The following is a 15119-nucleotide window of genomic DNA, read 5'->3' as shown; positions in this document are numbered from 1 at the left end:
ACCTGGATGTTGCCAGGACTCGAGGGCCTGAGCTCTTGGGAGAGGTTGAGCAGACTGGGAACATATTCCTTGGAGTGTAGGTGGATGTGGGGTGATCTTATAGAGGTGTACAAAATCATGTGGGGAATAGGTCTGGTAAACACACAGTCTCTTGCCCAGAGTTGGGGAAAAATAGAGCCAGGTTTTATTTGGTGAGGGGAGAAAGATTTAATAGGAGCCTGAGGGGTAACATTTTCACGGGTGGAGGAGGTAGTTGTGGCAGGTACAATCGCAATGTTTCAGAAACATTTAGACAGGTACATGGATAGGTCTGGAGGGATATGGGCCAAACGCAGGCAGGTGGGACTAGTGTAGATGGGACGTGGGCAAATTGGGCCTGTTTCCAGACTCTTTGATCTCTTCCCCTACTCCATGGTTAAGTATCCCATTGAAAATAAAAATCACAAGCTTATTTATTAAGAATGGCAACTTAGACATTTCACAGGGCATGTGTGGTGTCCATATCCAAGTGAAATTTAACCTCTGCAGAATTATACTCCAATAAGTGTCCGTGTCTACAAGCGAGGATGGAAACCATGTGGTGAAAGTACAGTAAGAGAATCGAGGGGGAAAAAAACATTCTCACAAGTGGCTGTGTGTTACTTACATTCATGTTGCTCAAATGGTGGATGGGATTGACGGACTGAGATTAATATAAAGAACAGAAAGAGGGGCCATAAAAGCTCAATAACCAGCTGAATCTGAAAAACAATGAACACAGAAAAAAAAAAAATTACAGGTTTGTACAGGTTTTAACACAGGTTGCGTGCATTGATTGATAAAAAAAATACACCTCTCGATGCTCCGAAACACATCAACAGTGATGTAACCTGTACATAAGTGGTAGGAGCAGAATTAGGTCATTCGGCCCATCAAGTCTACTCCGCCATTTAATCATGGCTGATCTATCTTTCCCTCTCAACCCCATTCTCCTGCCTTCTCTCCATAACCTCTGACACCTGTACTAATCAAGAATCTATCTATCTACGCCTTAAAAATATTCACCGACTTGACCTCCAAAGCCTTCAGTGGCAAAGAATTCCACAGATTCACCACCCACTGACTGAAGAAATTTCTCCTCAACTCCTTCCTAAAAAAGCATCCTTTAATTCTGAGGCTGTGAACTCTAGTCCTAGACTCTCCAACTAGTGGAAACATCCTCTCCACATCCACTCAATCCAGGCCATTCACTATTCTGTATGTTTCAATGAGGCCCCCCTTCATTCTTCTAAATTCCAGCGAGTACAGGCCCAGTGCCGTCAAACGCTCATCATAATCATACTCATTCCTGGGATCATTCCTGTAAACCTCCCCTAGACCCTCTCCAGAGCCAGCGCATCATTCCTCAGAGACGAGGCCCAAAGCTGCTCACAATATTCCAAATGCGGCCTTAATAGCACCTTATCGAGCCTCAGCATTTACATCCTCGGGAGGTGGTCAAAAGGCCAAACCTTTGGGAAGCCCATTCATTGAAACAGCATTACGTGAAAATCTTTCTACTGCGATGACGCACTTCAAAGTGGAAGCACAGGATATCTCAATACAGGCCAAAAAGAGCAAGAACCAAGTGATTAAGGGAGACAAAAGTGTTGGAGAAACTCAGCGGGTGCAGCAGCATCTATGGAGCAAAGGAAATAGGCAACGTTTAGGGCCGAAACCCTTCTTCAGACTAACCAAGCGAGTTGAGTAGATATGCAACTTACAGTTTGTCGTTTCCTGAAGGTGAGATTCTTCCAGAGGAGGAGTCTGAGATGGACCCAGTAGCTCATGTTGGTCCTGAGTATTTTGCATTGGGGAAACAGAGGTGACCTGTGCTTGAACAGAGACAAAGATTGCTTACTTCAAGACACGGCCTGCAGCAACACTACATCAGATTATACACCTGAACAGTAGCTGATATGGAGCACAGTGACATTTAGTTTTCATTTGTTTAAGAAAGAACTGCAGATGCTGGAAAAATCGCAGGTAGACAAAAATGCAGGAGGAACTCGGCGGGTGAGGCAGCATCTATGGAGCGAGGGAATAGGTGACGTTTCCGGTCTCAACCCGAAACGTCACCTATTCCTTCGCTCCATAGATGCTGCCTCACCTGACAAGTTTCTCCAGCATTTTTGTCTACCTTTAGTTTTCATTTAATTTTCTCTTCTCCAAGGGCACTGATCCCTGCTGCGGTAAAGAACCTCGTGCAATAGTTGGTTCAATTGTCATTCATTTGTTTGATATACAGATTACCTCAGACTTCTGGAAACCCCACACAATGGTCACGTAAATGCCGGAGTAACTCAGCGGGACAGGCAGCGACAGAGATGCTGCCTGCCCGAGTTGCTCCAGCATTTTGTGTCTATGTTGGGTTTAAGCCAGTATCTGCAGTTAGAAACATAGAAACATAGAAAGTAGGTGCAGGAGTAGGCCATTTGGCCCTTCGAGCCTGCACCGCCATTCAATACGATCATGGCTGATCATCCAACACAGTATCCTGTACCTGCCTTCTCTCCATATCCCCTGATCCCTTTACCCACAAGAGCCACATCAAACATCCTTCCTACACATGTGAATTTCCTTTACCTACTAGTACACAATAGGGACTGACAAGATGCCAGAGAGAGAGCCACGTGTGAGGAAGTGGTCTACATGTTTGAATAACTAAAGACACTGTCGTCTCCCAGTGACAGCGTGGGTTTTCTCAGGGTGCCCTGGTTTCCTCCCATATTCCAAAGACATACAGGTTTGTAGGTTAATTGGCTTCTGTAATTTGTCCCTAGTGTGTAGGATAGAACTAGTGTATAGGCGATTGCTGGCCGGCACGGACTCAGTGGGCCGAAGGGTCCGTTTCCGCGCTGTATCTCTAAACTAAAACTTCAGTCTTACTTCTGAGAGCCCTGGAGATCTCTCCACAAAGACTAAAGGGCCTGTCCCACTTGGGCGTCATTTGCGCGTGATTTACGCGTCACGGCGCGCAGTGACGTAGGCAGTGATGAGCGGTCGCGCGCGGCGCCCCAGGATTTTGGAATGTAGTGGGACAGGCCCTTTACATTGGACCCGAGAACACAAGGGGTTTGCACACAGTGTCTGCAACTGTGACTTGGCTGTAGCCATGTTGTTATACTTCTACCGAACAGTCAATCTTAAGAGGGAATGACAAAAATACACACAAAAGATTCGGTTGCTTATACATGCTAAAATCCAGAGTTAGAGCAACACTATTCACAACTTGTCTGAACTTTTTTGCCCCATGAAATAGTTTTAATCGCTGGTCACAATCGGTTTACTGAGCAATGCAGAAAAAAAAGAGAACAGGAGTCTATTCATTAAGACAACTTTTGTTTTCCTGAAATGGGGGAACACATCTTGAAGAACAGCTTGCAATGGCTTCTTTCTCTCTCCCGCTAACATTTGGAAACTGCCAAAATATTCTTTCACATCATGAAAGCACTTTCACACTCAGATATTTTACCAATGCTTTAGACTTTGGAGATGCGGCATGGAAACTGGCCCACCGAATCGACAGCGACAACTCCACACACTAGCACTATCCCACACACTACGGACATCTTACAATTTTACCAACGGCAATTCACCTGCAAAATTGCACACATTTGGAGCGTGGGAGGAAACCGAACCGACACCCGGAGGAAACCCACGCGGTCACGGGGTGAACGTACAAACTCCGTACAGACAGCACCCATAGTCAGGATCGAACCTGGGTTTTACTGTAAGGCAGCAACTCCAACGCTGTGCCACTGCGCCAGCCACAAGTAAAACATTTTAACTAGAATTACCAGACTTAAAACCCAAGCTTAAAAAAAAGTGTAAACACACAGCGTGACGTCAACAGTCATGACAACAGATTGTACTAATGTGGTTTATAACGTTAAGGGCCTGTCCCACGAGCAGCGACTCCATGTGGCATGCGCGACCTAAAGGGCCGGTCTCACCAGCATGCGACTGCATGCGGCAAGCACGACCTAAAGGGCCGGTCTCACCAGCATGCGACTGCATGCGGCAAGCGCAACCTAACATGGTCGCTTGAGCCGTACGGCCTCGCGGGGCCGGTCTCACTTCGATCGCCGGAGCCGTATATGGAGTTGTGCGGAGCTGGTCCCGACATCGCGCGTGGCTCTGAAAAACTGACCGCATCTAAAAATTCCACGCGGCAACGGCCTGCCGGCCCGCAGCCGTCTCGACACCGTACGCAGCGCCTCGACGCTTTGTCACTCACTCTACCTCCGTGCAGCTCCTGCTTCTAGTGGGGTCGCACTTGCCGCATGCCGTATGACTCAAGCAAGCACGTTAGGTCGTGCTTGCCGCATGCAGGCGTATGCTGGTGGGACCGGCCCTTTAGGTCGAGCTTGCCACATGCAGGTCGCATGTTCGTGGGACTGGCCCTTAACCCTTTAAACCCGAGTGTCCATTAGAAGGCCCAACACCTTTCTGAAGGGGACTTGGTCGTAAGCTGGAATTTCAACCCTGCCAATATTATCCACATCCTGAGGAAAGGAAACCAATGGGAGATGCTGGGTCACCATGTGACAAGGAAGGATGGAAAGAGAACACAAACAAGGGCAAAGAATGATCCCAGTCAAGTGAAAGAGGAAAGACTGGAGAAGCTCAAGTCTCTAGTGTGTAAAGAAATTGGCATCGTTAACTGATTCTTCTGGAGGATACAAAATATTGAATGTCACACAGCCGAATATTACAGCAAAAGAGCCATGGAAAATAGGAACAGAGAAACAATGATCGAAAAATGCTGAAAAATCCAGGGGCCACAGTTTAAGAATAAGGAGTAAGCTATTTAGAACAGAGAGTGTTGAGTCTGCGGGATTCTCTGCCTCAAAGGGCAGTGGAGGCAGGTTTTCTGGATGCTTTCAAGAGAGAGCTAGATAGGGCTTAAAAATAGTGGAGTCAGGGGATATGGGGAGAAGGCAGGAACGGGGTACTGGTTGGGGATGATCAGCCATGATCACATTGAATGGCGGTGCTGGCTCGTAGGGCCAAATGGCCTACTCTCCTGCACCCATTGTCTATTGGTTCACACCAACGTTATTCAAACAGACTTAATAAGATGGGACTCCTTCATTTGAAGATTTATTGCAGTTGGTAAATGTACTGCAGGCGGAAATTGAAGATCAGAATAAAATGTGTTGGATGGAAATGATGTTGCGAGAATGTCTACGAGGATGTTGCCAGGACTAGAGGGTCTGAGCTGTAAGGCGAGGTTGAGTAGGCTGGGACTCTTATTCCTTGGAGCGCAGGAGGATGAGGGGTGATCTTATAGAGGTGTATAAAATCACGAGAGGAATAGATCGGGTAGATGCACAGAGTAGGTGAATCGAGGACCAGAGGACATTGGTTTAAGGTGATGGGTGAAAAGATTTAATAGGCATCTGAGGGTGGTGGGTGTGTGGAACAAGCTGCTAGAGGAGATAGTTGAGGCTGGGACTATCCCAACATTTAAGAAATAGTTAGACAGGTACATGGATAGGACATGTTTGGAGGGATATGGACCAAATGATGAGAGGTGGGACTAGTGTAGCTCGGGCGTGCCATGGACTTTGGGCCGAAGAGCCTGTTTTCGCGCTGTACCTCGAAGAAAGGAACAATAATGGATTTAATGCACCAAACGGCAATGGTGGCAGTTTGAATCTCATCATGGTTGAGAAAAATGCAAAGAGCAGAGATGAAGGTCTGGGTGCTGGGACTTCCCTGGCTGGTGGTGACTGGGAGCTTCACTCTGAAAATATTTCACAGCTTCAGTGTTGAATAGATTTACACTGAACACAAGGGAAACACAACACCTGAAAAGATGCAGAAAAGATTTGTGAGGATGTTGCCAGGACTCAAGGGCCTAGGCTATGGGGAGAGGTTGAGCAGGCTCGGATCGAGGGGCCCGTTTCTGCATGGCATCTGTAAAAAACGTTTTAAATCTCAGTGAATGATTTTACAGCAGAGCTGGGAGGGTGTCAGGGTGTTAGAGACATCACAACTAAGCTCCAAGATGTGCGATCTCAAACATGATCAGAAATCTCTATTCATTGTACAGACTGCTTCATGTAACATTAAATGTATAAGTGCTTAAGCTGCGCACTCAGCAAAGGAGGAAAAACCTCTTTATATACACCAGTAAAATGCTTTTCTAAATACAAGGATGTGCGAGGTCTCAAGTGAATAGTGGAGAAAGCCAGTTTAGTTTAGAGATACGGCACGGAAACAGGCCCTTTCGACCCACCAGGTCCACTCTGACCAGCGATCCCCGCACATTAACACTATCCGATACCACTAGGGACATTTTTTTACATTTACACCAAGCCAATTAACCTACAAACCTGTACTTCTTTGTGGAGCGTGGGAGGAAACCGAAGATCTTGGAGAAAACCCACGCAGGTCACGGGGAGAACGTACAAACTCTGCACCGACAGCACCCGTAGTCGGGATCGAACCCGGGTCTCTACCGCGCCACCCTCAGTTAGGAAACACACGGCAGAAAGATTATTCTTGGGAATAAAAATATGGGAAGATATATCGGAGAAATTTATAGGGGTACACACTGTGGTAGAGTTGCTGTCTCATAGCCCCAGAGACCAGACTTCATTCCTGACTACGGGTACTGCTTGCACGGAATTTGTTCGTTGCCCCTGTGACTGCGTGGGTTTTCTCCGGGTGCTCCGGTTTCCTCCCACACTCCAAAGGCATGCAGGTTTATAGGTTAATTGGATTCTCCAGTGTGTAGGATGGAACTAGTCTGCGGGTGATTGCTGGTCGGCATGGGCTCAGCGGGCCAAAGGGCCCGTTTCCACGCTGTATCTCGAAGATAAATTGAATCCTAAAGATGAAGAACCTCACTTCAAGATCGAAATGAAACAATTGAACAAAATAAATAAACCAGCGGGACACTTGGCAGCAGCAACTGCACTGGAACAGCAGCAGTGAGCATATTTCATACAAGCATAATGGGCACTTTCCACTCAGTTTATTACCACATCCAAAGCTGGCCCGCACATCTTATAAAGTCATCAACATTATATTACTGGAAGACATCACTCAGCTGTCAAACTAGCAGTGCAAAATACCCGACTATAATCAAATTACGTCATACTTTGCAAAGATGTGTCCAATGTATCCAAAGGGGTCACAGTTTAAGGATAAGGGGGAAATCTTTTAGGACCGAGATGAGGAAAACATTTTTCACACAGAGAGTGGTGAATCTCTGGAATTCTCTGCCACAGAAGGTAGTTGAGGCCACAGTTCATTGGCTATATTTAAGAGGGAGTTAGATGTGGCCCTTGTGGCTAAAGGGATCGGGGGTATGGAGAGAAGGCAGGTACAGGATATTGAGTTGGATGATCAGCCATGATCATATCGAATGGCGGTGCAGGCAAGAAGGGCCGAATAGCCTACTCCTGCACCTATTTTCTATGTTTCAATTCCCCGTTAAATTAGGGTATTCTGGCAAAAAACATTCTTCACCAATAGCAAATCCTTGTTCATTTCCAGAAAGTCAGAGCAGGGATTTTCAAAAAAAAAGTGTAATAGTGGGCTATAAAATGCAGTGAGGCCCCACAGGATGTTCCACCATTGTTGCAAAATCCATCAACAACAAACATTACTGGCCCCTGGGGCCCAAGGCTTTGGCCTCCGATCGAAGAAGTGTGCTGTCTACAGCTGTGGCCTGGTCTGGAGAACTGAGGGAGTGAGAGAGGGAACACTTCGAAAGAGAAAAGAGAAGACCAGCTCCTGCCACTGGGGGCTTTAGTGGGCCCTGGTAGTGAGGGAGGCAATAGCTTCAATTCAGGAGACAGGGGAAGCTAATGCTCCCAGGGTCCAGCTCACCTCCCGCAGACCGCTGAACAGGAGCCCGCCCGTCGTGGATGGAGTCAGGCAGAGGGCAGGTAAGCAGCCTGGAGCGGGAGCAGTGCCTCGATGGCGGAGTGGGCAGCTGTAGGCCCTGCAGCAGCCTGGGGCCTGGGCTGTCCCCTGTATGGTCGTGAGTTGTCTCCTCAGTCGCCCAAAGAGTCGTAGCATCTTTCTGGCCACCGCCGAATTTTCAACATGTTGACATTTTTCAGCGAGCTACCATGGCGGGTGCCGGCAGTCGCCGAAAAAGTCACGCAAGTGGGTCAGGCCCATACGGGGGAACGACCCGAAACGTCATCACCCAATCCTCACCAGAGATGCTGCCTGTCCCGCTGAGTTACTCCAGCATTTTGTGTCTACCTTCGGTTTAAACCAGCGTCTGCAGTTGCTTCCTACCAAGAACGGAACTCGCTATCAAAACATGGAGGGGACGGGTGACACAATGTTTTGGCGGCCACGGGCGCATGCGCACACTCTCACACACGCGCGAGGCTTCGGAGGCTCAATCCAGCGCTAAAAACGGCTATTTTAAAATCGGGATCACAAAAACTGGGGGGGATGGGGGGGGGGGGGGGGGGGGGGGGGATGTCCCCCCCCACCTCTCAAAACATAGGGGGGGATGTGTCCCCTCTGGACCCCCCCGGGTTTTCCGCACCTGCATCCTGCACATAGACACAACGTGCCGCAGTAACTCAGCGGCTCAGTGGATGAAGGAGGATCCCGGCCCGAATCGTCACTCATCCTTTTTCTCCAGGGATGCTGCCTGTCCCACTGAGCTGCTCCAGCATTTTGTTCCTGTCAGCAGTGCGGTGTCTGCCCTCAATTCCCACGGACCGACTCTGGCGCCACCAGTCAGTCTCAACGCTACACTTGGCACAATGCTGCATTAATGCCAAGGGCAGTTTCTCATCTTCACAATAACTGTCTCATTAATTCTCACAACACTCTACCCTCAGCAGAAGAAACTCTCTCGACGAAAGGGCTTCAAGAGATGCAACCGGGAAGAAATGCTGCTCGTCAGCTCTGACCACATCCCGTCAGCTAAAAAAAAATAAAAACCTGCTACACTGAACGTGCAGAAAGCAAACAAATGATCTGTTCAATCTTAGGTAGACAAAAATGCTGGAGAAACTCAGCGGGTGAGACAGCATATATGGAGCGAAGGAATAGGTGACGTTTCGGGTCGAGACCCTTCTTCAGACTGAAACATAGAAACATAGAAAATAGGTGCAGGAGGAGGCCATTCAGCCCTTCGAGCCAGCACCGCCATTTATTGTGATCATGGCTGATCGTCCCCTATCAATAACCCGTGCCTGCCTTCTCCCCATATCCCTTGACTCCACTAGCCCCTAGAGCTCTATCTAACTCTCTCTTAAATCCATCCAGTGACTTGAAGATAGGTCTCGACCCGAAACGTCACCTATTCCTTCGCTCCATAGATGCTGTCTCACCCGCTGAGTTTCTCCAGCATTTTTTTCTACCTAAGATTGAACAGATCATTTGTTTGCTTTCTGCACGTTCAGTGTAGCAGGTTTTTATTTTTTTTTAGCCGACGGGATGTGGTCAGAGCTGAGGAGCAGCATTTCTTCCCTGGTTGCATCTCTTGAAGCCCTTTCGTCGGAGAGTTTCTTCTGCTGAGGGTAGAGTGTTGTGAGAATTAATGAGACAGTTATTGGGAAGATGAGAAACTGCCCTTTGGCATTAATGCAGCATTGTGCCAAGTGTAGCGTTGGGACTGACTGGTGGCGCCAGAGTCGGCCTCGTCCGCTGAGTTTCTCCAGCGTTTGTCGACCTAAGATTTTTCCAGCATCTGCAGTTCTTTCTTAAACATCTGTTAATTCTTGATTCAAATGCATTAGTTTTCTTTACTGACTTTCACGAATGACGTGGTGATTTGACATCCACGCGAGTAACTAAAGCAGGCGGCGATTTAGTTTGGCCTCTCCGTTGATGAAGTCTTTGCCACAATGTCATAGGCGGGAAACAGTTTATTTCAGCACATATCTAATTCATGAATTACGCACGGGCCTGCTTACTTCAGCTATTAAACTGGAAAGGGTACAGAGAGGATCGACGAGGGTGTTGCCAGGACTCGAGGGTCTGAGCTATAGGGATTGGTCGAGTAGGCTGGGACTCTATTCCTTGGGGAGCAGGAGGATGAGGGGTGATCTTATGGAGGTATTAAATACCGAGAGGAATAGATCGGGTAGATACACAGAGTCTCTTGCCCAGGCTAGTGCAATCGAGGACCAGAGGACATGAATTCAAGGTGAACGGGAAAAGATTTAATAGGAATCTGAGGGGTAACTTTTTCACACAAAGGGTGGTGGGTGTATGGAACAAGCTGCCAGAGGAGGTAGTTGAGGTAGGGACTCCTTTAAGAAACAGTTCGGCAGGTACAACGATAGGACAGGTTTGGAGGGATAGGGACCAAACGTGGGCAGGTGGGACTTTTGCAGCAGGGATATGCTGGCATGTTGGGCCGAAGGGCCTGTATCCATGCTCTACCAATCTACGACTCTTACATTTGATGGGGAGAGGACAATAAAGCAACATGGCAGCTGTACAGTGTAGAAATAATGAACTGCAGGTGCCAGTTTACAGATAAAAGACACAAAGTGGTGGACATCTGGTGTGACAACAAGGAAATCAGAACATTGTATCCACGTTATCACACCCGGATCCCAAGAACAATAATCAAAGTGCAGAGGACTCACTCCGAGGTGATCTTAAACCTCCTAGTCACAGATTTGTTCTGTTTAAAGGGCCTGTCCCACTTGCGTGATTTTTTTTCAGCTACTTGCTGGCACCAATCATAGTCTCAGCAGGCCGCCGGAAATGTTCAACATGACAATTTTTACATTTACCAAGCCAGTTACACACCTGTATGTCTTTGGAGCATGGGAGGAAACCGAAGATCCCGGAGAAAACCCACGGCGGTCACGGGGAGAACGTGCAAGCTCTGCACAGACAGCACCCGCAGTCGGGATCGAACCCGGGTCTCTGGCGCTGCATTCACTGCACGACAACAACTCTACCTCTGCACCACCGTGACTGCACCTAGCCCTGCATCGCCAATTGATGGAGGTAAATAACAGCCTCCCGATAACAAAAGCAGATTCTCTTGATTATCTTATGTCCGACCCCTCTATAAAAAGGTCTGCAGTTGAAATCACTTGGGGTTCTGCCATAGAGTCGCTCTCCATCATTTGCAGGCAAGGATATAAATAAAACACTTGCTTGCTAATGTAACAGGGAGGTGCTGAGATTTGGCTCTTAGCCTGGCACAGATCCAAGGGGAAAGAAAGTGGCATTTCGCAGCCCAAAGATTATAAGGCAGGTGTAACCAAGGCCAGTCTGGGTTTAGAGCAGACGGTGCAAAAACTCACAACACTCACTGCTAACTATATTTTTAACCTTACTTGCCTGAAGTGTTGGCTCTGTGATACAATGTCATTCACACAGGGGAGGGGTTAGAGCAGTGGTTCCCAACGTGGGGCGTACGCCCCACAGGGGGGCAATTTGAGCGCGACTGAGGAGGTCTGGGTCCAAATTTTCGATTTTTATTTTTTAGGATTTTCCATCAGGTAAACATATGTAGTTTATGTTTCAGATGTTATTTTGAGTAAATAATTTTTTGGGGGTAAAAAGGGTCTTTATTGTGTAGTTATTACAACCAAGGTATTGGCGTTTTAAGCTTCTTCAGCTGAAACGGAGTTCACTTTTTAAATGATAAGAATTATGTATCACCACATGGGGGGGGGCATCAGGATTTTAGAGGCGATTAGGTGGGGCATGGCCAAAAAAAGGCTGGGTTAGAGAGAGCAATCTGGGACATCCATGCATGGGTGGGAAACGCTTTTAAAACATGGGGGACACAATGAGGCTTGACATCTAGCACAGGGGCCGGCAACTTACGGACCACGGGCCGGATCCGGCCCGCAGGCGTATTTTTTTTCCCCCAATTAGTTTTCGCGACCTGAGAACTGCAGCCAGTCCCGGGACTGCTAGATTCTAGGAGGCGACTTCCAACTGGAATCGACCTCGATGGCTCCAGTCGCTGAGCCTGTGGACTTACTATCATGGAGCTGGCTGACTTCGGAGGCCGTGGCGGCCTTGCGGCTGCGACTCGACTTCGGAGGTTTCACAAAACATGGGGGGGGGGGAGATTGTCCCCACCTCTCAAAACTGGGGGGGGGGGGGGGGGGGGGGGGGGGGGGGGACAGCTCCCTCCCCACCCACCCCCCCGTCCTCCACCCAGGATTTACGCCCATGCCTCCATGAAATTGTTTCCTACCCCACCCACTACACGAGCCACCAGCCACAACACTTGCAAGCGAGTGGCGACTCCGTCTCTCCATACCGTCGGAGATGTTTAAATATTTCCTGCAACCTACCAAATGACCAACTAGATCCACCAGCACCTCACAGATCCAGGACTTTTGAGGGGGGGGGGGGAAAAAAAAACTGATAAAAACTCGGTTGGTTCATGAACTACACGTGGAGCACGTTAATGATGCCCTCCTTTAATCCTCCTTCTTACTAATAACAGCAGGCAGGAAAAACATACGATTCAGCAGAAAGACGGGTTAGCAATTAAAGGCGGCCCAGGCTGGGAGGAGTTTGCAAAAAATAATTGGTCAATCAGACCAGCCATTTTGCCACAGATTTAGGGCCTTGTGCGAGCTGTGGTACCAATGCATAGAAAGCCTCTGGACTCTTTTCTGGGCCTGTCCCATGTTTTATTCGGCGACTTGCCGGCACCCGTCATAGTCACAGCATGTTGCTGAAAAGTTTCAACATGTTGAAAATCCAGCGGCGACCAGAAAAAGGTACGACTCTTTGGGCGACCGCTCACGGCCATACAGGCATCATGACACACCACTTTGTCCACCACTTTGTGTCTTTTATCTGTAAACTGGCACCTGCACCAGCGTCATGACGCCTGTATGGTCGTGAGTAGTCACCCAAAGAGTCGCACCTTTTTCTGGTCGCCGCTGAATTTTCAACATGTTGAAAATATTCCCTTTTCACCCCTGTCCAATGCTCTGCTCACCATGATTCACACTGGAAGAACTATGAATGTACGGCTAGCCTGGTGATGTGCGTTAACAGAGTATGGTGCAACGGTTTCTTTACTACCGCATGCATCAAGGTACAGTGAAACTAGTATTTTTTGCATACAGCTCAGCAAGACTGTCGGCAATGGTACGAGGGCAGCACCATGGCGTAGAGGTCGAGCTACTGCTTTACAGCGCCAGAGACCCGGGTTCGATCCCGACTATGATTGCTTGTCTGTACATAGAAACATAGAAATTAGGTGCAGGAGTAGGCCATTCGGCCCTTCGAGCCTGCACCGCCATTCAATATGATCATGGCTGATCATCCAACTCAGTATCCTGTACCTGCCTTCTCTCCATACCCCCTGATCCCTTTAGCCACAAGGGCCACATCTAACTCCCTCTTAAATATAGCCAATGAACTGGCCTCAACTACCCTCTGTGGCAGAGAGTTCCAGAGATTCACCACTCTCTGTGTGAAAAAAGTTCTTCTCATCTCGGTTTTAAAGGATTTCCCCCTTATCCTTAAGCTGCGACCCCTTGTCCTGGAAGTTTGTACGTTCTCCCCGTGACCTGCGTGGGTTTTCTCAGATCTTGGGTCACCTCCCACACTACAAAGACGTGCAGGTTTGTAGATTAAGGAGACCCAGGAGCCGTTGGTGAGGGAGGAGTGACGTCCGTGCTGTGAGTGTAAAAACCCAGCGCGGGGCTTGTTTCAACACAGGCCCAGGAGCCGTTACAGAGGGAGGAGGAGCCAAAATCTGCAACGTTCCATTCGCAGATCACACTTCAAATTAAGTGGACTTGAGGAAGCAGCTGATTGGCTTATATCCCGGTTAAGGCTTTGTATTGTATCCAGGATGGGGGGGGCGGGGGGAGAAGAATGAGGGCCAGGGCAGTTTACGGGAAATTGATGAGGGTATAGCAGTGGATGTTGTATATATGGACTTCAGTAAGGCCTTTGACAAGGTTCCTCAAGGAAGGTTGGTTAAGAAGGTTCAATTGTTGGGTATTAATGGTGCAGTAGCAAGGTGGATTCAACAGTGGCTGAATGGGAGATGCCAGAGAGTAATGGTGGATGGCTGTTGTTTATCATGTACATCAATGATCTGGATGATGGTGTGGTAAATTGGATTAGTAAGTATGCAGATGATACTAAGATAGGTGGTGTTGTGGATAATGAAGTAGATTTTCAAAGTCTACAGAGAGATTTATGCCAGTTGGAAGGGTGGGCTGAAAGATGGCAGATGGAGTTTAATGCTGATAAGTGTGAGGTGCTACATCTTGGCAGGACATATCAAAATAGGACGTACATGGTAAATGGTAGGGAATTGAGGAATGTAGTTGAACAGAGGGATCTAGGAATAACTGTGCACAGTTCCCTGAAGGTAGAATCTCATGTAGATAGGGTGGTAAAGAAAGCTTTTGGTGTGCTAGCCTTTATAAATCAGAGCATTGAGTGTAGAAGTTGGGATGTAATGTTAAAATTGTACAAGGCATTGGTGAGGCCAATTCTGGAGTATGGTGTACAATTTTGGTCGCTTAATTATAGGAAGGATGTCAACAAAATAGAGAGAGAGTACAGAGGAGATTTACTAGAATGTTGCCTGGGTTTCAGCAACTAAGTTACAGAGAAAGGTTGAACAAGTTAGGTCTTTATTCTTTGGGGTGCAGAAGGTTAAGGGGGGACTTGATAGAGGTCTTTAAAATGATGAGAGGGATAGACAGAGTTGACGTGGATAAGCTTTTCCCACTGAAGATTCAGATTCAGATTCAATTTTAATTGTCATTGTCAGTGTACAGTACAGAGACAACGAAATGCATTTAGCATCTCCCTTGAAGAGCGACATAGCAAACAAAAGTAGGGAAGATTCAAACAAGAGGACAAGACTTGAGAATTAAGGGACAGACGTTTAGGGGTAACATGAGGGGAACTTCTTTACTCAGAGAGTGGTAGCTGTGTGGAATGAGCTTCCAGTGAAGGTGGTGGAGGCAGGTTCGATTTTATCATTTAAAAATAAATTAGATAGTTATATGGATGGGAAAGGAATGGAGGGTTATGGTCTGAGTGCAGGTAGATGTGACTAGGGGAGAATACGTGTTCGGCACGGACTAGAAGGGCCGAGATGGCCTGTTTCCGTGCTGTAATTGTTATATGGTTAATTGGCT

At 47.8% G+C, this 15119-nt stretch overlaps 1 protein-coding gene across 1 annotated transcript in view; it reads right to left on the bottom strand.

Moving 5' to 3' along the window:
• LOC129711062 (phospholipid-transporting ATPase ABCA1-like) overlaps positions 1–15119 on the bottom strand; it is a 136899-nt gene that overhangs the window by 112203 nt on the left and 9577 nt on the right. The window contains exons 2-3 of the mRNA XM_055658424.1: positions 1743–1848; positions 647–740 (exon numbers count right to left, since the gene is read on the bottom strand). Coding sequence (XP_055514399.1) covers positions 647–740; positions 1743–1808 — 160 coding nt within the window. The 5' untranslated portion in view covers positions 1809–1848. The remainder of the gene's footprint in view (positions 1–646; positions 741–1742; positions 1849–15119) is intronic.

The sequence above is a fragment of the Leucoraja erinacea genome, chromosome 29 (assembly GCF_028641065.1).
Source record: "Leucoraja erinacea ecotype New England chromosome 29, Leri_hhj_1, whole genome shotgun sequence".
Taxonomy (NCBI): Eukaryota; Metazoa; Chordata; class Chondrichthyes; order Rajiformes; family Rajidae; genus Leucoraja; species Leucoraja erinaceus.
Note: the sequence above shows the minus strand (reverse complement) of the source record. Positions and strands in the feature narration are given on the sequence as shown.